The 22,444-nt window shown below is 49.5% G+C and overlaps 4 protein-coding genes across 9 annotated transcripts in view; 2 read left to right on the top strand and 2 right to left on the bottom strand.

The window, feature by feature from the left end:
* Positions 1-1,036: 1,036 nt before the first annotated feature.
* LOC123604437 (diazepam-binding inhibitor-like 5) lies at positions 1,037-2,276 on the bottom strand. Its single transcript, XM_045490515.1, has 2 exons — positions 2,166-2,276; positions 1,037-1,485 (listed from the first exon to the last, which is right to left on the bottom strand). The coding sequence occupies exon 2, from the start codon at positions 1,433-1,435 to the stop codon at positions 1,172-1,174; it is 264 nt and encodes an 87-aa protein (XP_045346471.1). The 5' UTR covers positions 1,436-1,485; positions 2,166-2,276; the 3' UTR covers positions 1,037-1,171.
* A 43-nt stretch (positions 2,277-2,319) lies between these two features.
* On the top strand, positions 2,320-8,686 carry GEMIN4 (gem nuclear organelle associated protein 4). Of its 2 annotated transcripts, XM_045490500.1 has the most exons (3): positions 2,320-2,448; positions 5,330-7,674; positions 8,263-8,686. In XM_045490500.1, the coding sequence occupies exons 1-3, from the start codon at positions 2,439-2,441 to the stop codon at positions 8,494-8,496; spliced, it is 2,589 nt and encodes an 862-aa protein (XP_045346456.1). In that variant the 5' UTR covers positions 2,320-2,438; the 3' UTR covers positions 8,497-8,686. The 2 variants fall into 2 exon arrangements, with proteins under 2 accessions (XP_045346456.1, XP_045346455.1); XM_045490499.1 differs by having other exon boundaries at positions 2,348-2,448; positions 5,330-8,686.
* A 1,012-nt stretch (positions 8,687-9,698) lies between these two features.
* TLCD3A (TLC domain containing 3A) lies at positions 9,699-18,179 on the bottom strand. 5 transcript variants are annotated; one of them, XM_045490509.1, is made up of 5 exons: positions 17,011-17,239; positions 16,508-16,591; positions 13,349-13,553; positions 12,090-12,185; positions 9,699-11,414 (listed from the first exon to the last, which is right to left on the bottom strand). In XM_045490509.1, the coding sequence occupies exons 1-5, from the start codon at positions 17,130-17,132 to the stop codon at positions 11,145-11,147; spliced, it is 777 nt and encodes a 258-aa protein (XP_045346465.1). In that variant the 5' UTR covers positions 17,133-17,239; the 3' UTR covers positions 9,699-11,144. The 5 variants fall into 5 exon arrangements, with proteins under 5 accessions (XP_045346465.1, XP_045346466.1, XP_045346467.1 ...); XM_045490510.1 differs by lacking the exon at positions 16,508-16,591; XM_045490511.1 differs by lacking the exons at positions 9,699-11,414; positions 13,349-13,553 and having other exon boundaries at positions 12,128-12,185; positions 17,011-17,242.
* Positions 18,180-21,070: 2,891 nt separating this feature from the next.
* The window catches only part of VPS53 (VPS53 subunit of GARP complex), a 147,926-nt gene continuing 146,552 nt past the window's right edge, over positions 21,071-22,444 (top strand). The window contains exon 1 of the mRNA XM_045490503.1: positions 21,071-21,305. The gene's annotated coding sequence lies outside the window, so the exon portion shown is untranslated. The remainder of the gene's footprint in view (positions 21,306-22,444) is intronic.

Here is a 22,444-nt window from a genome sequence, read left to right as displayed (position 1 = left end):
TGTGAAAATAGTTTTTGAGGAAAAGTATTGGGAAGTTCTATGCCACAGCAGAGCTTTTTCTCTGAAATGTCTTTAGTAATAGCACTCCATATCCCAGTGCACTTTTTGTCCATCGATGCCTCCGTGATAATCAACACTAAGGAGTGGAAGCTGAGCTCAGGCACTTTGGCCTTTGCATGGGTCAAGGGGTGGGTTGTCTTTCTGAAACAAATTCGGGGGCGCTTGGGTGGCTTAGTCAGTTGAGTGTCCAACTTTGGCTCAGGTCATGGTCTCAGGGTTCTTGAATTTGAGCCCTGCGTCAGGCTGTCAACCCAGAGCCCGCTTGGGATCCTCTGTCCCCCACCCTCTGCCCCTCCCCTGCTTGTGCTTGCACTCTCTCACTACCACAAATAAACAAACATAAACAAATAAATAAACTCATTTACATGTACACATCTTGTCCTACCGGCATGCAAGCAGAAAGCGGGGTTAACTACAGACTAATCCCAAGGAAATTTTGGTTGCATTCAGAGGCTGGGATTTTGAAATCATCTGCTTCAGTGTTTCTCATCTGCTATGTTGTCATGCATCAATTACGTCACTAAATGTTTGACTTCCCTCAAATAAGTAACTTCATCAGGCCTGTGTTCCAGTGGAGCTTTGGGAAGTAGGACTTGAGCTTTTTGGAAGACAAAGACCCTTTCCCCTCAGTAATGTTGGGTTAGTAGTGAACAGACAACCCCTGAAGAGAAAGGAGCCTCAGCCTCCTCCTTCCTTCTCCTTTCCCTTGAGAGGCCTAGCCTCTGGAGAATGGTCTTTGTGACTGACCTCAAATCTTGGGGCAATTTCCATAGCATGATTCTTCCCCCAACCCCTCTACTCCTGCCAAATATCTATCTGGGAATAGGAAGGCTGGGAGCTCTTAGAATCCTACATGAAGCCAGTTTTGATGGAACTTTCCCTAGTGGAGAGGCTGTTTTCATATATTTTGGACACCTCCCCAGGATTCTCCCAGTCACTTTGAGTGTAATCACCTGTCAGCAAACAGTCACTCTCATGCAGTTTAAGTGATTTATTGAGGTCTCTCAGCTACAGTTGTTATGGCTTCATGACATTTCAGCCATCAGACTTTTAAGAAGTCCTTTTCCCTACCAGAGGAGCCATGCCACTTCATTCTGTTTGGCACTCCTCCTTATCCACTGTCATTTTTCTTCAGTTCTTCCACTTTGGCAACATAGATCCTCATGGCATCCATCTTGGACATCCCTTTGTTCTCGTTCCATGCCTCCCACTTGGCCTTGGCTTTCACATCTGTGGCAGGTGGGGCAGGGATGTTGCAGTCGCCCTGGGTGGCCTGTTTGTAGAAGCTGTACACCAACAGTTTCTCCTGATCACTCACAGGTCCCTTCAACTGCTTGACAGCAGCGCAGGCCATCTCAAACTCTACTTGGCACATTGGGGGAACTGAGGCCGGGCCCCTGTGTCTTTTCTAGGTGACAGTTGGCCCTGGAGGATGGAGGATGGAGAGTTAGAAACACTGGAGGCTAGTAATTAGGTCTCGGAAGAGTGAAAGGGAGCAAAGGAGACGGTAATGTTTGAGAACACGGGAGGTCCATGTATGTCTTCCCAGTGAGAAGTCCAATGTGTTTTTATAAAGTTCAGATTGCAAACTGAGGCTCATTGGATTGGATCTCCCCTCCTATTGCTCTGGCTGGCAAAATGCATTTTCTGGGGAGGGTAACCAGTAACATTTCACAGGCATCTATCATGATGCCAGAAAATTTAGGATGCTGTGCTGCTGCTATGAGAAGAAGGCACTCTGGGGAGCGGGGGGAGGGCGGGTTGTGCGTCTGGGGGGGCAGATGGTCTTGAGTGAGACCAGGCAGACCCGCTAGAGGCGAAGACGCCTCCGAGTGGCACATCTGTGCTGGTTAATGGGCAGCCGGGGGAGGGCGTTCAGTGCGGGTAATCCCGGGGGTTACTGTATGGGAGCGAAAGCGGAACCTGGGATGGAGCTAGTGGGTAGGAGCCACTGGGATTCAGAAGGCTGGGCTGTGCAGGGGCTGAACACAAGCGGTGTTGAGCGCGCGGGCAAAGGGAGCTGTAGAGCCCAGGGGCCAGTGACCGGACGGACGTTTGGGGGCGGGGCGGGGCACGCAGGGCGGAAACGAAGTGCGAGTTCTTGCCTGTTGGCTGGTTGGAAGCCTCGGGCCGGTAGGGGGAGATGTGGGTCGGGCTGCCTGGGCGCCGCTGACCTGTCGGTGAGAACCGCGCGTGCGCGCGGAGCGGCGGGAGGATCGCGACCGACCGCGCGGAGCCGGGGCTGAGATTGTGGGCGGGGGCTGAGGCGCGCGGCCCATTGTCCCGCCCCCCGGAACTGCCCATTGTGCCGTGGCGCCTGCGCTGCGCTCGCGGCCTCGCGGGGGAGGGGCGGCCTCACGGCCGCTGGCGTCGCCGCCATGGACCTAGGTGGGTGTCTCTGGTGCCGGTCCTCGGCCCTCCTGGTCCGCGTCCCGAGACGGGGGACGAGGGCGGTGCTGAGCGGGTCCGGGCTAAGGGAGACCTCCGGGCTGGGGAGGGTTTTGGAGGGCGGGGTTATCCTTGGAGGCCGGGGGTCGGGAGGCCGGGATCTAACCCCGGCCCGGCAGCTCCTTGGCCGGCATCTTGCTCCCTCCGGACGCCTTTCCACGTGAAGGGCGAAGCGGATGTGAAGTTAGATTTTCCTGAAGGTGGACAGGCAGGGTTTGTGCACGTGCTTTGGAAAATGCCCGGCTCAGAAGACGCCCGGGGGAATCCCGGATACCCCGACAGTCTCATTTATTGAATGGCTACCGAGTTGTTGAGCAGGCGTCTTACGCTCTTGAGGTCCTCATAGATATAACGGGGACGATGATAATGTATCCACCACACAGTTTGGGGGCCTTTGGATTGAGAGCACGTGTATACAGTGTCTGGTACGGTGCCTTGTGCACAGCTAACGTTCATGCGACCAGCAGCTGTGGGGAGGGCCGCAGCAGCCGAGGGGCACTTTTGAACTTCTGTGCCTTTGATTCAGAATCCTCACAGGCAGGGTCTGCGGGAAGGGAGGGGAGAGCTAGTATAAATCGGTGGCTCCTTGTCCAGCCTCCCACCCTGCTAGCCATGCTCTTACGGAGATAAGACCAGGAGGCTGTTCTGAGAGAGCTGGGGTGAGGCACCCCGAGATGTGCCAGTAGAAATGTAGTCCTATCCCCAGTTAGCTCTTCAGTGGTGGAACAGGAGAGAGTTTGGAGCCCTGCAGCTGTGGTGATTTCTGTCCCGGCCCCATTACGCTGTAGTAGAGACATTCTGAGCAAACTCTTCCTGAATCTCAGTGTTCCCATCGCTACAGCAGAAATGGTCAACAGGTTGATTTGAAGATTCAAAAAGATCTCGCACAGTGCCTGACATGGAGTAAACACTTAATAAACATAGGGAGGGAGTTACAAGCACCAGTTAACCAGGAGTAATAAAAATACTTAGGATTTGCCCAGCTGTTAACCGATAGCTCCTGGGACTTAACTCTTTCAGGTAGCACAGTGAACATATCATCTCTGGAAAGTGGGTATTGGGGGCCAAACATTTTGGCTGAACTGATTGTGCAATAAAATTAAATGTACAGATTCATGGGGGGCATATTTTGGGGTCCTAGGAGACCAACCTGAACCAAAAAAAAGGGGGGAAGGGGCAGAATCCCCAGTGAGACCCCTCAGGCAACCTGATCTTCCCTGGGAGTCTGCCTTGGCCACTGGGGGTCCAGGTGAATTGCCTTCACCAGTTGGTTGGATAATCCTTTGCCTTTAGCTGCTCCCTTAAAGTCGAAGGGCAGGACCTTTTTAAATCTGAATCAAGGCTCTCACTTGCTGGCTTCTGGCCTGTATAAATGGGAAAGATGGGTTCTTGGAGGCATGAGGGAATGAGGAAGGGGTGGCATCTCCATGCCCTGGGAAAGGGGAGAGAAGTCAGGAATACTCAATAGTGAGTAGTGTTTGTACTCTATTTTGTTTCCGGGCCGGAAGAAGCTTACTTGAGGAAGACCTATGTCCTTTCCTATTATTGAGCTGGGGAAGGCAAAGAATAGTGACAAGGTTCTGGTCCTGCCAGCAATGGAAAGATTTGGGGCGAATCAACGTTTATTGAGCACTTACCAGGCTCTTTGTAGCCAGATGCTTACTGTAGCTATATCTTCTTTAACGCTCAGCAGCTCTGGGAGATGGAATCGGGAGCTAACAGCAACCACCTCTGCCAAGGGCTTAGCTAATATTATCGCTTGTTCCTCACAGTCCTAATAGGAAGTCTCTATTTTCCCCACATACACAGAAGGGAAGCTCAGAGAAGAAATCTAAGATTGCACTGCTTTTAAATGGTTGAGCTAGGATTTAAAGCTGTGTCTAATTAAACATCCCAAAATGCCTTCCTTGAGAAGTCTGTTGATTCATGGCTCACTGGAGGAAGAACTTTTCTTTCTTAATCTAGTATTTTTTTGTGTCTACCTCTCGGTATCTACCAGAGAACCAGAGCCTTCAGTAGCTTGTTCTGGTTTGACAGAAAGAGCTATGGGGTAAACTTTCCCTGAAAGGCAGAACATCTGAAATCTGTTTGCAAGACAAGGCTGTAAGGGAAAGGAAGGACGGCAAGGCTTGTCTGATTGCTTCTATGCCCACAGCCCTGGCCTGTGCCCCTCTTAGGCTGTATCATTACTTAGAGGCTCAATTGTCACATTCCACACTACTCACTTGGTGGCCCCTGCAGTTTGGTACTGCCGTGATATCTCTCTCTCTCAGCCTTCCTCCCCACATCCTCTGCTGGCCCATCCTGTGCCGGAGGGCCTAGCCCTTCCCTTTTCACATGCTTTTCCTGCAGGATCTCATTTACTTTGTTCATTCCATTGATCCCCTCTGGGTGGATATCTCCCTGAGCTACACTTCAGGATGGACTCTCCTCCTGGGTGTCAACCCCACCTTTCCATTGCTGGAGGATGTTTCTACCTTAATGTTCTACCTCAAACTCCAAATGACCCAAACTGAACAGTGGGTTCCTCCAAAACTGTTCTGATTCTTCTTTGTTCCTCCAGTGATGCCCATTGTCTTCCCAATCCAGGCTAGAGAGTATGGGAGTCCTTTTTTATTCCTCAGGCAAGTCCTTTTGACTCCAGCTCTGCAGCAGCTCTTGGAACTATCCCTTCTTCCCAGTCTCACTGAACCCTTCTCATGTCCAACTCTGATAATGACAACCAGCCTATACTAACTGATGTCTCTTTGCCTCTAACTCCTTCTAATTATTTTAAAGATTTTTCACCACATTCTGTCTTGTTCGGTTTCTCTCTGTGCAGGACCCTTGAATATCTGCGAAGAAATGACTATTCTTCATGGAGGCTTCTTGCTCGCTGAGCAGCTGTTCCACCCCAAGGCACTGGCAGAATTGACAAAGTCTGACTGGGAGCATGTTGGGCGGCCCATTGTGGAGGCCCTAAGGGAGATCTCCTCCACCACAGCACATTCCCAGCCCTTTGCCTGGAAGAAGAAAGCTCTGATCATCATCTGGGCCAAGGTTCTTCAGCCCTACCCTGTCACCCCTTCTGACACTGACACTCGGTGGCAGGAAGATGTGTTCTTCTCAGTAGTCAACATGATCCCTACCATCAATCACACAGTGCTTTTTGAGCTGCTCAAGTCTCTGGAAGCTTCTGGACTCTTTATCCAGCTCCTGATGGCCCTGCCCACCACTATCTGCCGTGCAGAACTAGAGCACTTTTTGGAGCACATGTCTGTTGACACTTCTTCAAAGGATGTGGCCTTTTTCCTCAGTGTCTGGTGGGAAATGATAAAGCACAAAGGCAATCAGCAGGACCCCCTGCTCTCCCAGTTTAGAACAATGGCCCATAAGTACTTGTCCTCTTCAGATGAGTTCTCCCATCCTCCAAAGAGGTTTAAGTCAGACCCAGATGTGTGTCCTACTATGCCCCTATTGGCCATGCTGCTCACTGGGTTGAAACAAATCCAAAATCGAATCCTGTGCCCCGGGATGAAGTGCTATGCGCTAGCCAACTTGGCTGACATGCTGACGGTGTTTGCACTAATGGAGGACGACCCCCAGGAAGTGTCTGCAACTGTGTATCTGGACAAACTGGCCGCGGTGATCTCCGTGTGGAATTTGGACACCCAGAACCCGTATCACCAACAGGCACTGGCAGAGAAGGTAAAGGAAGCAGAACGGGACATCAGCCTGACTTCCCTGGCCAAGCTCCCAAGCGACACAGTTTTCATCGGGTTGGAGTTCATGTGCAGTCTGCTGCGAGAATGGGGGGAGGAGCTGCAGACCGTGCTCAACAGCAGCCAGGGGACAAGTTATGACAGCTACCGGCTGTGTGATAGTCTGACTTCCTTCAGCCAGAACTTGAAGCTCTACCTGGATTCCACCAGCTTGTCTAAGGAGGAGGGGCAGGTGGTCTCTGAGCTGGCAGAGTGTGTAGGGGACTTCCTAAAGAAAACAAACAGGGTGCTGAAGAACAAGGGCTTCGAGAAGGACATCACTGCCTCGATCGCCATGGCCATCATCGACCAGAAGATGGACCGGCATATGGAAATGTGCTACATTTTTGCTTCTGAGAAGAAGTGGGCTTTCTCAGATGAGTGGCTAGCCTGCCTGGTAAATAACCAGGCTCTCTTCCAAGAGCCGGACTTGTTGTTAAAGCTGTTGCAAACGGTGATGGAAGTCACCGTGACAGACAGAGCCATCCCTGAATCTCAGATCAAACAAGTGATCAGCCTGATCCTGGAATGTTATGCAGACCTCTCACTGCCAGACAGAAATAAAGTCCTATCAGGCACCCTGCGCTCCTGGGGGCGAAAGGGTCTGTCTGAGAAGTTGGCTTACTTGGACGGGTTTCAGGAAGACCTCAATACAACTTTTAACCAGCTCACACAGAGTGCCTCTGAACAGGGCTTAGCTAAAGCTGTAGCTTCTGTGGCTCGCCTGGTAATTCTGTACCCAGAGATCACGGTGAAGAAAATGTGCAGCATGGCTGTGGTCAATCTTGGCACTCACAAGTTCCTGGCTCAGATTCTCACTGCCTTCCCTGCCCTTAGGTTCATGGAAGAGCAGAGTCCAAATCCACCCACCAATTTTGTGGTGTCATGCCTCAAAGAAACCGTCTGGAGAAAGTTCTCTACACCCAAGGAAGAAAAGCAATTTTTGGAGCTCCTGAGCTGTCTCATGACCCCTGTGAAGCCCCAGGGTATCCCAGTTGCTGCTCTTCTTGAGCCAGATGAAGTGCTAAAAGAGTTCGTCCTGCCCTTCTTGATGCTAGATGTCAAAGAGGTGGACCTCAGTTTGAAGATCTTCATCCAGACTCTCCAAGCAAATGCATCTTTAGAGGGATACTGGCTGCAGACCTGTTCTCCGTTCCCTCTCATCTTCAGCTTGTGCCAGCTGCTGGATTGCTTCAGCAAATACTGGCAGCTCCCCAAAGAGAAGCGGTGCCTCTCTTTGGATGGGAAGGATTTGGTGATCCATATCCTGGAGATCCTCTGTGAGATTGTATTGGCTAATGCTGAGACCTTCTCCCCGGACACATGGATCAAGTCCCAGTCTTGGCTCCACCGGAAGCTGGAACAGCTCGATTGGACAGTGCGCTTGAGAATGAAGAACCTCTTTGAGGGCCACTTCAAGTGTGAGGTGCCGGCCACACTTTTTGAGATCTGTAAGCTTTCTGAGGACGAGTGGACCTCCCAGGCCCACCCCGGGTACGGGCCAGGCACAGGGCTTCTTGCCTGGATGGAATGCTGCTACCTCTCCAGCAGCATCTCTGAGCAGATGCTTTCCCTCTTGGTGGTAGATGTGGGCAACCCTGAGGAGGTCAGATTGTTCAGCAAGGGCTTTCTGGTGGCCCTGGTACAAGTCATGCCTTGGTGCAGCCCCCAGGAGTGGCAGTACCTTTACCAGTTGACCAGGAGACTATTGGAGAAACAGCTCCTACATGTCCCTTATAGCCTGGAATATATTCAGTTTGTTCCTCTGCTCAACCTGAAGCCCTTTGCCCAGGAGCTCCAACTCTCTGTACTCTTTCTGAGAGCCTTCCAGTTTCTCTGCAGCCAGAGTTGTCGTAATTGGCTTCCTATGGAAGGCTGGAGCCATGTGGTCAGACTTCTCTGTAACAGTCTGACCAACCTCCTGGACTCCGTTAGGTTGATACAGTCAGTTGGCCCTTGGGCTCAAGGACAAGAACAGGACCTGACTCAGGAAACCCTGTTTTTTTATACCCAGGTATTCTGTCATGTTCTGCACATCATGGCCATGGTCCACCAAGAGGTGTGTGAACCTCTCTATGTCTTGGCCTTGGAAATCCTCACCTGCTACGAAACCCTGAGCAAGGCCAACCCTTCTGTTAGTTCCTTGCTCCAGAAGGTAAATGAGCAGCGTTTCTTAAAGTCCATCGCCGAGAACATTAGCCCTGAGGAGCGGCGCCAAACCCTGCTGCAGAAGATCAGCAACTTCTGACCTTTGTAGATCAGAAAACAGCTGGGCCCTCAACATGGGTGGGGTCTCTAGGGGTCGAGCTGAGAAACATAAACTTTTCAGTTATGTGAAATTATACACAAGCTAAGAAGGTATATGGCAGTAACTATAAAGAAAATAGTTTCTTAGATGTTTATAACGTACAAATTATAAAATTCTCTTCTGAGTTTTATCCTGTCTCTTGAGTCTTTCTCGTCAATAGTCTAAGCTTAGAGATTCTCTGACATTGGGCTCAGCTGGAGTCTTAAAGATCAAGGCAACCTGGGAGGAACTTGTTCATAACTGGACCTATCCACCCTAGAATTTGGCAAATGAGTCCAAAGGTGAAATCACCCAAGTGGAAAAATTACCAGGTATGTTCTTTTGCACTGAAACCCCTTTCCAGAGTCATTTCGTGCTACCTTGGAAAGGGCAACAAGGAAAAGCACTCCCTTCTGCCAGCAAGTGGCTGTGTGATTTGTGTGCCCAAACAGCCTGCACCACTGTAAAAGAACGTTGGACCAAGAAAATTAAATGTCAGGGGGTAGGCTACTAACCTTAAGTAAATGGGTGACTTCGGAATTGGAGTACGGTCTTAACTCCATTCAGTGGACCCAGGAGGGGCTGTGTGAAACCAGGTCTGGTAAACACAGCAGAGATGGGTATAAAGGATGGGTACAGTTATCTTCTGCCTAGGGTAAGTTGTCATGGTTTTGAAGAGTGGGAGCAGGCAGTGGTGTGTGCAGAAACATGAAGATGCAAATTTAACATGTCTGGGTATATCCCAGAACTATGAGAACTGGTTGGTGAGACGTTTAATTTGGGAGGTAGGGAAAGGAAAAGGATATGCCCCGTCACCTTCCTGTGCATACCTTCACTCAAAACGGGGCATTATTCTGGTTCCCGCCCCTGCCTTAAGTGGGTTGGCTTAGTGGCCTACATTTGGTTTCCAACCCTCCCAATTCCTCTAATTGGGACTTACATAGGAAGGGAAGAAAGCGCCAAAAGTTACCTGATGAATATGCTTGAACTCTAGGACCCTACAATGTATTCTTGGAACCCCAGAAACGTTAGAGTAAGGTATAAACTAGGCCCTCCTAGACACTGACAGCATGACCACACCCCCAACACCCCCACTTCTTCCAGGTGCATGGATGGGCCGGAAACCATAGCACACAACAGTGACTCCAGTCAGGTCACAGGACGGGTCTGGAAAGAAGTCAGTATTGATGTATTTCACAAATGAGAAGAAGCTGGGAAATATTAGTGCAATTTAATCACCACAGGGGTGATTTATAAAGATACACCGATAATAAAAATGGTAAAAAAAAAAAAAATTACAGCATTTTAGGTTTTTTAAATGGCACCCATTAAAGACTGAAACAGTCAAAATTTGAGACACCGTTACATACCCAGTACTTTAAAAGTTCATGGACAACAATGAATTAAAAGGCACTTTAAAAACATCTAGATTTTTACTACCACTTGAAAAAACACTTCATGGTAGCAGTTTCTAAAAACCATCCTAGTTGATAAGGAACGATTAGTACTGGCACCAGAGGATCCTATTTGCAAGTGGCAGGTGAAGGAGTCAGTCCACAGGATGTATTTTGGCCAGCGCTGTCTTGAGCCCTTGCTCTCCAGCCGCCTGTGGCAAAGTGGCCGTACGCTCATGTAGGAACAGGCTTTGGGACACAGGCTCTGGTTTATCAGGCAGCCTGGATGAGACATCTCACGGTTTGGAATACAGAAGCCTGTTTCCATGTCACATGGAAAGGGCAGTGTCAAAGCAGCGTTACCCAGTAAAGAGCTTGATAGGCACCGTTCGCTTTACCCCTATCGTAACAACGGCATCCTGTGCGTGTGGATACGGGGAAAGCTGGGCTTGAGGGAACGTGCTAAAAAAGGAACAGCATCTGTGACTTTACAACAAGCTCACATGTTTGACACTGGTCTTCCCAAGGCAGCCTATGAAGGCGCTATCGGCCTCTCTGCCTATTCAAGTGCTGTAGGTTCCCTTCCCCACCTCTTACCCTGCTGCCAGCGAGACTTCTGAATGGAAGTCAGTGGACACAAGAATTCAGTGTTGGCACGTGGATGACAGGATGAGGCATGGGACCAATGGGTTATCTAGTAAGTGATAAAAAACTACCTACACACAGTGATTTTCCCAGGCCAACATCACAAGAACTGACGTGAAGAACCAAGTCTTGCTTCTGCTGGCCCGGTATGTGTGGATACTGCCCTGAGTGGTTGGAAAGGTGGGTAGCCACCAATATTAGGGCCAGGCGGGTGCCCAAACACTTACCACCCTAGTCTACCTGTCTCCATACCCCATGCTTCTACCTCCCAGAACCTTTGAGCTAAGACCCAAGGAAGGATCCTTGGGCTTGCATTGAAACCACCTTGCTACCAATGGAAATCTGACAGAAGCCAATAGTTGTTACTAAGAAAAAAGTGCTTTTGCAAAAGGGGTAGGTTAGAAGAGGGAGGTAATATGAATATTCTTTAGAAAAACTCAAATCCCTCTGCTTATCAATACCCCAAGGGCTGAGGCCACCCAGGGCACAATTTGGTCCGTAGAATATTGATTGAGTGGAGGAGGCAGCTGGTGTGAGGAGGCACCCTCACTGCCCGACTCCGGAGAGCAATTACCCATCCTTTCGGGCTGGGGGAGCATCAAAGAGCCGTGTTGCCTTTTTGCACAGCAGAGAGAACCAGTAGATCTGGGGAGCGATGAGGAAGCCATTGGCCACGTTGCAGTAGAAAGGGATATTGAATGGCACTTGGAGTAGGCTTAGTCCCTGCTGTTGGCCATAGGACCAGTACATGAAAGGGAAAAGAAGGATCCGACAGCAGAGGAAGGTGGTCAGTGTGAGGATTCCGTTCACTTTGTACAGAAGGGTATGCTGCCGCTTTAACTGCAAGAGAAGAGGGAAGGAGAATGCAGAGTCACCAAAAGGCTGTGCCTTCAGGGAACGACTAGCCCAAGCCCCACCGCAGTAAGGGCCAAGCATCTAGTCTTCTGACACTTGTAGAAAAGAGGACTGAATGCCACTGTATTTATGTGTGCGTACAGGCTCGTGGTTTTTCCAATACTGATACTGAATTTGGCATAAGCCGCCCAGCCGACAGGCATACGGAAACTGAATTAAAAAAAAAAAAAACGGGGCGCCTGGGTGGCGCAGTCGGTTGGGCGTCCGACTTCAGCCAGGTCACGATCTCGCGGTCCGGGAGTTCGAGCCCCGGGTCAGGCTCTGGGCTGATGGCTCAGAGCCTGGAGCCTGTTTCCGATTCTGTGTCTCCCTCTCTCTCTGCCCCTCCCCTGTTCATGCTCTGTCTCTCTCTGTCCCCCAAAAAATAAATAAACGTTGAAAAAAAAATTAAAAAAAAAAAATCAACCTGTATCAAATTGGAATCAGAAGTACAATTTCAACCCCATCGGCTCAGAACACCAACTGACCTTTAGGTCTGTTCAGTGGTTTCCTATCCCCACTACTCCTAGCACGAAGGGATTTCTCTAAACCCCACAATCTACCCAGGAAGAGCAGAGTCGGCTTCCTCCGCACAGCTACTGCCGTCTCACTCATACGTGCCTGAATCAGAACTCTGCCCAGCGACACAAATGGAGTGCTCAGTTCTGCCGTGAAGATACAGCCAACAAAGAAGTCACCAAGGTCTCCCCTAAGCTTCTGCGGAAGGAAAAGGGGAGGGAGGAAAAAAGGGGAAATAAGACATGGAGGTTAAGGAATCACCAGAAGGAAAATTCCAACTAGGGCTATTGAGAAGGGTGACCACGAGAGAGCACGAAGGGAAAGGGAAAGGCTACATGAGCAAGTACAGGCCCAGTGAAGGTGCTGCTGCTTCCACAGCAGTGACACTTTGATGGCCAAATCCCTAGGATCCAGAGGCAGCTTCAGATCAGCTGATTGCATCACACACCAAGCTTTTTCTGAATTTCAATGTCAGCCGGAAGGAACCGTGTAGCCTACTTTTGGGTATCTAACTTTGTCACGCCAAGGGCATTTAGCCAGTTTGAGTCAACAAAATGTGTGCCAGACCCTGTGCTGGATGTTAGGGTCCCAGAGCAATCAGGTGAAGCTTCTTGAAGAATGTAATATACTCTACCACTCCTTTTATCTTCTTAAGAAAAACCAGGATAGCAGCTCTGTCACCTCGTACCACTGGGTACAATAAGTAAACTCTTAGGGCCCTGGTTTCTTTATCTATGACACAGGGCTAATAATATCTAATTATTCTCTAATAACTTCTGATCACAGATAGAAAGCTACAAGCACCTGTCACCTGGTAGGCACTCAAAATTACTAATTTCCTTCCGGCATTCCCATTCTCTTCCTCGTTGGGTGGGTTTTTGTGGGGAAATGGATCCAAGGAGAAATTATGAGGCTCTCTGCTTTGAGAGTGTGCTTTTGTGATCTCAAAATAGTGCATACAGTACTCTCCGGCACTGTTAGAGCAAATGGCCAGTTGACTGAGCTGCTCTCGTTTCTTTAAAACAATTTTTATGTTGCCCTGCATTGTGTCTTCAATTGTTCTTATATTGTATAAGCTAAAGACAGAACCTTTGACAGAGCCTGGGAGTCACAGAGGGCTGGGGGCTTGCATAAAGAGTAATGTCTGTAAGGAGGATCACAGACATTTCAGATCTTTTTTTTTTTTTTTTCCTGTAGGATCTGCCTGGGACGTTTTACTGCTTAAGTAGCTGGCCCAGGAGAGCAGGTGCAGCAGGGAAGGGGAAGGCAAGACATTACTCAGAGTCAACAGTCAAGATAGCCAGTTTAACAGGAGAAAATGAGTGACCGAGTCTGCTGGTGGCTGTGCTGGAAGGCCATACCTGTGCCACTGGCACAAGGACAAACAGAATGACTGCATGGTGCGTGATCATGAGACGGTTTTTACTTAGGAAGCTCTGAAAAGTGGTGAGGGACTGTCTGCGGCTCTGCTCTCCAGTTCGGTACCATTCACAGAGGTACATGGCGTAGGAGTCATAGATCATGTATGGAATCAAGAACCAGACGTACTCCCGGGCAAGCCAGTGCCTGAAAGAAAGCATATGAACAGTCCGTGAAATAACTATGGATCTCAATTATGAAAGCTCAAAGCCGACCTCTTCTCAAACACATCCCCTTCAACTTCGTACCTGATTGTTTCTTACTCCAAATACTTTACAGTGGAGACACTGACAGTGATAAGGTGAGTGAAAAATTTTCTCTGAGTGACAGGGCAAATTCCTAAGTGTCAAAAGCAGAAAACCAGGATCCACTCAGGACCACGGAGCCAGCTGTCACTATTTCTCTGACTTAGCTACTCATTTCTAATGGGCTTTCTGGCGCTTTTTGATATAAGTTAACTTTGATATCAATATCTCTACAAATGATTCAATAGCCTCACCAAGAAACTGGTTTGAAGGTAGGTGTCCCAAATGCCAAATCAAATATTTCCCGTTTGACTTCACTTAGTTGCTCAATAACTGGGAGTTTCCTCTTGCATCTGCTTGCAACCCCACTGTTGGGAGTTTCTGGGAGCTACCCTGACCATTTTCTTTAGAATTCTATGGCTAATCCCAATTGCACCCATTAAGAAAAATACATCTGGAAATGAGCCCAGAGCCCAAGGACTTACCTTACAGCAGTCAGACACCAGAAGAGAAGCTGGGACAAAAGACAGTGTTCCCATTTACTTGTCCAAAGGGGCTGAATCAACATTTGCAGAATCTAAATGACTGTGTATCACTGCTCCAGAGCAGATTAGAAGTCTCTAATTTCTACACTTTGTTCCCAAATGATAAATAATCATTCTATAGGTAATGTGGAAAAAAAATCAACATAGAAATCATATGCTATGCTGAGAAGGAACAGCTTCACTCGGTCAGCAGATTTTTACTGTGCACCTGTCAGGTAGAAGTAATTTAGTTTTCTGGTTCTCAACCCGAATTCAGAATCACCTGCAGTGCTTGCTGAGGACTCTGTTTTTAAGATGATCTAGGTACCTCTAGAACATCCTTAGGCAGGAGTTCCTGAGTGGTTCAGCTGGTTAAGCATCTGACACTTGATTTTAGCTCAGGTCATGATCTCACGGTTCTTGAGATAGAGCCCCGCCTTGGGCTCTGCTGACAGTGCAGAGCCTGCCTGGGATTCTCTCTCTTCCTCTCTCTCTCTGCCCCTACCCACCCCCCCCCACCCCCCCACGCCCCCGACTTGCATGCTTTCTCTGTCTCTCCCTCAAAATAATAATAATAACCTTTAAAAAAAATCTTTACACATACACGTAAAGGTGGAGGGCACAGAAATGTGTCTATCTCTACTGTGTGATCAGAGAATCTAAGGCATAAAGAGACACAAAAGGAGGAAACGGAAAACCAAACTCAGGTGTGTGACCAGAATCAAGCCACTAAACACGTGGAGCTTCTGAGGGGAGACACCACGCTACAGAACGGGCAATTAGTGGCATACCAGTATCTTCTGAAATGCTTAGTGGCTACTCGCTGCTTGCCCTCATATCAGCTCAGGATAATGCTGTGGAGTCACGTCTGTCAGTTTAATCTTTGCAAAGGAGGCTGGTTTCAAGTTGGATGTCACAAACTGGGGGCAGTGAGGGAACTTGTTGCATGATCAGAAAATGGCCAAAGAGTTGATCTGGCTAACATGCTGTGGTCAGTTGAAAGTTCTGGTGACTGATTGGATGAGATCCAACACAGATCGGATGAGTTTCATCTTCTATCTAGCTGACCCATTCTTATTCTTTGCTCTTCTGAACTCTTTCCTCTTCCTGCAACTCAATAAGAAACTATTTCACCCGTTGAACTATGAGACAGGCAGGGCATTGAGCCCCAAAGCGGGAAAGAAGCGACTTGGATCCAGATTCCTTTGTGTCCCCACACTCCAGGGTGGTTCAGCTTCCACCACAGGGACCCACACCCTCAGGTTAGCCCCCAACACCTCAAAAATGGCCAAAGAGAATAAAAACGGAACCCAGCCAAGCTAATGCTGTCAGCCTGTGGTATATGCAGTCAAGGCCACTTGACCTATCTTCTGTCTGCATAGCCCATAATTCCTTGCAGATAGCTGGTTTCGTCTGCAAAAGAGGCACAGGAAGAAAAGCGCAAAAGCTACAGGGCAGCACTAATCCAAGGAAGATCCGGACGCTAAGTCTGCAGGCCACAGTGAGGTGGACGCTGCACTCCGGCTCCCATCAAGTTCAGTCTCGACAGGTGAAAAGCAGGGCACTTTGCAGAGTCAACATGAGAAAGGGACTAGAAGAGGCTCTGAGATCTTCCCAGCGTGTTTCATTATCACTCTTTAGGAGAAAGTAAGAGGGGTTCTGGGAACTCAGATGAAAAAAATGGCTTTTTAGAAAAATGGGGGAGGGAGGCACAATTGCTGAGATCTAAACACTGTACAAAGTAGACCACTCTGGTCTTTATGATTTTCTTCACTAGAGGCACCTTTCCTGACCTGTCTCTGGACCGAGTTCTGATTGGCGTACAAGTCAGTTTTCTGAAAACATTAGAAGCCTCTTCATTGCCTTCAGCAAATCCAGAGGAACCACGGAGCCGCCCTTGTAAAGACAGGGTTGGTGGATTCACTCCTTTCCACGGAGAGGCCCTCTGCTACCCACACTGGACATACGTTGGCCAATGAAGCTCCAGAGTAGGACCCTAGTGAAATCACTGAAAAGACCCAAAAGCTAGAGTTCCGCTTCCGAGTAATTCTCACACTTACGTATCTCACAAAGTACTTGGGTCAGTGGCCCACCTTCAGACCTAGACCCGTCATTCACTAGCGTATCTTCGGCTTACTTTCTCCCAAGTGGGCGAGGCCGAAAGACGTACGGAGAGGAAGAGGCACTAATTACGGTGCCCCAGCTTTCCCATCAATCGGCTCCCCAACAGCACGTGCTGATTAAGAACTAGCGCCTGAGAGCCACTCGAATAAGGACACTTCCACAAAGTTCGGCGCTGTCACTGGTGCTTTCACCTGGCGCTGGATGTTACCTGTCCGTGATCACGTCGTTACAGGAGCGGATGATGACGATCCCCGACCCGGTGGCCAACACAGCCTGCACTGAAGAAACCAGTCTAACGTGCGGCAGAAAAGAAAAAAAAAAAGAAAAAGTCCAGTCCAGGAGACAGCACAAAGCCCAAGCCTCCAACCTGCCTCTCGCGCAGGCGGCCCGGGCGCCAAGGGGGTGAGGGAGAGGGTACTGCCGCCGCCGCCCTCCCCGACCCCCGAGCAGCAGCTTCCCGCCCCGTCCCGCCCCGCGTGGGCGCCCTCCAGCCGGCTCCCTCTCCCTCCCGGGGGGACGCCCGCGGTCTTCCGAGAGCTCCGGCCAGCGCCCCGGAGGGGCAAGGCACCGGGGAGGCAGCCCCCTCGCTTCCTGTCGCCCCCCTTTTCCGCCCTCGGCGCGGCGCAGGGGGCGGGCGCCGGCGGGTCCGGGCGCCGGGCACAGCCCGCGCGCGGCCGGGGTGGGGCGGACGGCGCCCGGTCTCGCCCGTACCTGGTGCTGATCATCACGCAGTCGCTGTCGGTCCAGGCGGGCCGCGCGCGGCGCAGCCCCCAGGTGCACAGTGCGAAGAGCCCCGGGAAGAAGAGCGAGCCGCAGGCCAGCGTCAGCAGCATGGGTGCTCGGGGGTCGGTCGCCGCGCTCGGCGTCTCGGCGTGGCTCAGGTCGGCTCGGCGCGGCTCCCGACTGGCGCGGCCCGCCCGCCCCTGTTTCCACCCTCCGCCCTCCGCCGCCGCCGCCCCCGCCCCCGGCCCGGCCCCGGCCCCGGCCCGCCGCGACTCCGGCAGCCGCCGGGCGCTGGCCCCGAGCCCGCGGCGCCACTCCCCGCGTGACCAGGCCGGCGGCCGCGATAGGCGCGGGCCGGCCGGCCGGGGCGGGGTCTCCCCGCCGCCGCCCCTGGGCCCGGAGGCTTCCCCCGGGTTCCCCCGGCCGGCGGGCGAGCTGCGGCCCGGTGAGCTCCGAGGTTGCCGACGCTGCGCCCCGAACCGGCGGTGTGGAGCGTTCGCCGCCGCCTCCGGAGCGGCCGCGGGGCCCAGGCAGTGGTGGGAAGGGCCGAGGCTCTCGGGGCTTCTGTTCCGTCACCGCGGACGCGTCCCCCTCCCTCCCAGGCCGGCGCGACCGACGAAACGCCTCGCACCTGCCCTCAGTCCTCCTCTGCTCCCTGGCCCCAGGCAGAGGGTGCGGGCTGGGGGAGGCCACGAGAAATCCAGGTATGAAGGTGCCTTCGGTCGAGACCCCACCCCCACCCCCAGGGTTGGGGAGCCCTCCGGGCCGGGGCATCTCTCTTTGGAGGAAGGAAGGAGAGGACCGGTGAGCTTGTGGCCATCTGCCTGCCCGGCTTATCTTCCAGGCACTTTCGCGTCCAAATAGGAGTCTTAAGGAAAAGATTTCTCTGCAGGCCAAACATGGCTTTTCCACGTCCTGCCGCTGCTGCATTTCCTCCGGGGAGGGCGGGGGGGGGGGGGGGTCGCTCCTAAAAGCATTAAATCCCCCTACAAAAGCCAGCAGATCCTCTCTCAATCTTAGTGAGGTGGAATACCATGTCTGCACACCTTCTGTGGTTCTGCGGTGCTGCCTCTTGCCTGTGGGTCAAGATACTCTCCAGTTTCGGTGACTGTTTTGTTGTTGTTGTTGACAATGTTTTCTTATTTTAAAGTTCTCCATCCAGGTGCCCTAAACTTGAATGGGTTGGAAACGACTCATTTCCACTCAGCGCCAGTCACGTGGACCGATACAGTAACTTCAACATCACCGGGCTTCTGTTCCTCTTGGGACTTACCAAAGTTTTACTTTGCTTTGATCTCCCTCTTCCTCAGCTGACAAACGTGGGGGGAAGACAATTCACTTGTGCCTATTGCAATGGAAAGGCTTTGTGGCTCCCTTCCCTTCATCAGCATGCAAAATGCTTACAGAAGCCCTGGAGAGGATTCTGAAACGGAGGTGAGGGAGGCTCAGCCTCTCTGGGCCACCGTTTGCTCATTTGTGAAATGAAGAGGCTGACCTACAAGCTCTTTAAGGCTCTTCCAGTTCTAAATTCTTAAGATTCTATGACTTTTATAAGGTAACAGATGATTTCTGTTAGATGCCAATTAAATTTCTCTAACATGGCAGTTATTGGTACAGAAGCAGATAATAGAGTTAACACAGCCTTTTCATCTTCTTGTGCATTGTTGAAGGATTTAACCAACATTAAGGAAACAGAATACTCAAAGGAAAGTCTGAAATTTCTTCCACTTAGGGCAACATCTCTAACTCCCAAATTCATTGCTGACATACGTGGTGAACTGAAAAAGACACTCCAATTTGGTAGCAAGGTATCTGGCAAATACAAAGCTTTCTGTATTTTCACATTTGCATGTGGACAAAGGACAGCTCTCTGTAAACTTTTCATTGTCTCCAGGACAAATGCTTGTGCATCCCATTTTCTGTTCCCTACCTATTTGTCCCAGTCACCTCCAGCTCCAACTTTTCCAGAGAGGGACAAGTGGTTACCATTTCTCCCTGCCTTCTCTCCTTAAAGGGACCAGCGACATGCTCCAAGGATGCTAACACTTTTAAGTGGTGGCAACCAATCTATTCCCTATGCAGGAAGCTGTTTGTACAGCTCTTACGGAGTCTGTGAAATGAAAACAAAACAACAGATGTTCCACATACAGAAAATAGCAAGTAAAATCAGTTTCCAACACCATGCTCATCAAGTCACCAGAATTTTAAGCTTGAATCACCAGAAAGCCAACAAGCATAAACATGAGACTTGGCTTTTCAAGCCCTATGGCAAATGATAAAGCCAAATAAAAAGCACCAAGCCTTTTTTAATACAAACTTCTCACTCTTCAAAAGTTTTGAGTCATGTTTCCTTCACTAGGAAAATTTCTATCTACCTGTTTCTTCCAGGCCTATTTATACATTTTCTTTTTTCTAAAAAAAGTTTTTAATGTTGTATTTACTTTTGAGCGAGAGAGAGGCAGAGTTGAGTGGGGGAGGGGCAGAGAGAGAAGAGGGAGACACGGAATCCGAAGCAGGCTCCAGGCTCTGAGTTGTCAGCACAGAGCCCAACCTGGGGCTCGAACCTACGGATCGAACCTACAGATCGCAAGATCATGACCTCAGCCGAGGTCGGACACTTAACCGACTCAGTCATCCGGGTGCCTCCAATATAAATTTCCTTTTCTAGACCACTTTTGCATTTGAATAGTGAGCATGTTGTTTTTTCATTTGTATGGATGTTTCCCCACCAAACTTATTAGCTCTTAGAAATAGAACCATTATCTTTCCATTTTGTTTCCTAAGTTAGGCCTGGCACATTGCCAGTGCCCAAGAAATACTTGATACCTTTTAAAGCTAATATTTATTGAGTACTTACTATGTGCCAGGCACTCTATCAAACATTTTACAAGCATTATCTCACTGGATCTTCACAAAGAATCTATTATCGTGTGTGTGTGTGTGTGTGTGTCTGTGCGTGCACATGTGCGTGCACACGTGTGCAAAGTGAGACCCAGAGCAGTGAAAAAACTGCCCAAGTTCACATTGCTGGTGGCAGAGTTGGAGTTTGAACTCATCACCTTCTGCCTTCAAGGTCAGTGTGCTTAATGACTACACTGCCCTCAAACCTGATAAACAAGAAAAGAGTAGTTGTCTTTCACAATATAGTTTCTGACTAATAACCACTGTTTCTAATTGTTTGTTCACGAATTAAAACGTGTGGAGTGTAGTTTATGGGCTCTGATGCTGCTGTTATTAACATCATTTTATATTTATACCTTTACAATTTTTCAAATCACTTTCACATATCTCACTTGGTTCTCAAAACAACCCAGTGAAAACAGGTGAACATAGTATTTCATTTTATAGATGAAGAAACTTAAGTGCAGAACGGGAAGCTGACACTCCACCCTATGAAGTAGCAAGGCTCACGGTGGAACGCAGGGTCCTGATTCACGTTCAGGGTGATTTCATGCTGTAGAGTTGGGATTTAAGGAGTTTTTGATTATGCTTCTTAGGTGGGTTTGGAGAGTGAAGTTTGGGTTACTAGAAGCCAAGACAAGTCTCATTTACCAAACCAGAATGCCACACCTTGAGTAAGAATTTATAAAGCTCCCAGTTCGGGAGCGCTATGGTGGGATTTCTCTGGTTTCTAACCTCTCTCTCCCATTCCTTTAAACCCCAATCTGGATACCATTAGGGGGCAGGATAGCAGAACTCTCTCCCATTCTGCTCCCTGGTTCCTCTAGCCTTAAATTGAAAATACCATATTTACTTGTAAGAGACTGAGAATACTCAGGTGAGTGTCTTTAAGATACGCAATGTGCAGGCTGCTACCCTCGATCAAGGACATTTTCTTCCTATCCAGAAAAATGGACCTAAGGAAAAGCAATTGAGATTCACACATGAAACGTCTTTATTTCGAGCTCCAGAACTGAACTGAAAGAGATCTTTGGAGGTCTCTATCCACCCATCTATTACCAAAATAATAATAATAATAATAACAGAAATGAAACTCTATTCTGAAAAAAGCCATTTTGCTTAGACCTGCACTTCTTTTCTGTAATAGTGGCATTGGAAGCAGAGACTAAGAAGGACAAAAGGAGAAATAAAATGATGGGAAGAGACGTGGAGAGAAAGATGCAGCACAGGAAGAAAATCTATCGGAAGACTGAGATCGGTACAGCTACAGGGAATAAAGAGGCCAAGATACATCCCCTTTGACTCAGGAAAACAGAGATACAGATCCAGAGATTGGAATTCACAAGTAAACAAAAGGAAGAGGCTGTACGACACAGAGACAGGTAAAAGGAGGTATACAAAGAGAAAGTGATAGCCCTTTATGGAACATCATTTCCTTTTACACTGGCACCATCAAAAGCCACACTACACTGAAGATATATGGCACAGATAAGGAGGCACCCTGTTCTTGGGACAGAATGTGGCCAAGAGGAAATTAACTGCCTGCCTCTTCTTTTTCCTGCACTTGTTGGCATTCCATAAGAATACCTGATCAATATGGCTTTGCACTGATACTTTTAGATGTGTTTCCCCTTTATTTTTTTTAAATTTTTTTTTCAACGTTTTTTTATTTATTTTTGGGACAGAGAGAGACAGAGCATGAACGGGGGAGGGGCAGAGAGAGAGGGAGACACAGAATCGGAAACAGGCTCCAGGCTCTGAGCCATCAGCCCAGAGCCTGATGCGGGGCTTGAACTCGCGGACCGCGAGATCATGACCTGGCTGAAGTCGGACGCTTAACCGACTGCGCCACCCAGGCGCCCCAATGTGTTTCCCCTTTAAACGGCATGCCTCTGGTGGGCAGGCAGGGCCTGTCAGTCCCGAAGGCAGCCAGGACAGATAGCACAGGGGTCAGAATTAGAGGACCTGAGTTCCAGTACTGGCTCTGCTACACCTAAGCTGTGTGACGTGGTGAAAACTACCTAACCTCTCTGTAAAATGTGGGTTCCTTTACCTACCTCCCAGGATGGCTGTGAGAATTAGATGAGAGATTTCAAAAATACAAGTAAACTACATGCTGGGCCCAGGCAAGGGACTATTATTCTTATTTATTTATTTATTTATTTATTTATTTATTTATTTATTTTGAGGGAGACAGAGACAATGCAAGTTGGGGGTGGGGACAGAAGGGAGAGAGAGAGAGAGAGGGAGAATTCCAAGCAGGCTGTCAGCACAGAGCCTGATGTGGGGTTCAAACCTACAAAGCCGTGAGGTCACTACCTGAGCTGAAACCATGAGTTGGATGCTCAACCGACTGAGCCATCCAGGCGCCCCAAGGGACTATTATTCTTTATCTTGGTATCCCCTTAGCACAGTTTCCTGATGTTAAACTTTGCAGTGAGCATCTATGGGGCTGAAGAAGATTTAGGCCTGGCCTTAGCCAGCTTCCAGGCCGCAGCTTCCTCAGTTTTGTTTTGTTTTG

This window comes from Leopardus geoffroyi, chromosome E1 (assembly GCF_018350155.1).
Source record: "Leopardus geoffroyi isolate Oge1 chromosome E1, O.geoffroyi_Oge1_pat1.0, whole genome shotgun sequence".
Classification (NCBI taxonomy): Eukaryota; Metazoa; Chordata; class Mammalia; order Carnivora; family Felidae; genus Leopardus; species Leopardus geoffroyi.
Note: the sequence above shows the minus strand (reverse complement) of the source record. Positions and strands in the feature narration are given on the sequence as shown.

What these genes read in the sequence shown, in the direction of transcription:
- LOC123604437 (XM_045490515.1), bottom strand. Translation starts at nt 1,435, where the DNA reads ATGTGCCAAGTAGAGTTTGAGATGGCCTGCGCTGCTGTCAAGCAGTTG.
- TLCD3A (XM_045490507.1), bottom strand. Translation starts at nt 17,952, where the DNA reads ATGCAGCAGCGGCAGGACGTGGAAAAGCCATGTTTGGCCTGCAGAGAA. An exon ending in TGCGTGATGATCAGCACCAG is followed by an intron (nt 16,592 to 17,010) that starts GTACGGGCGAGA and finishes GCCGCACGTTAG; the next exon opens with ACTGGTTTCTTCAGTGCAGG.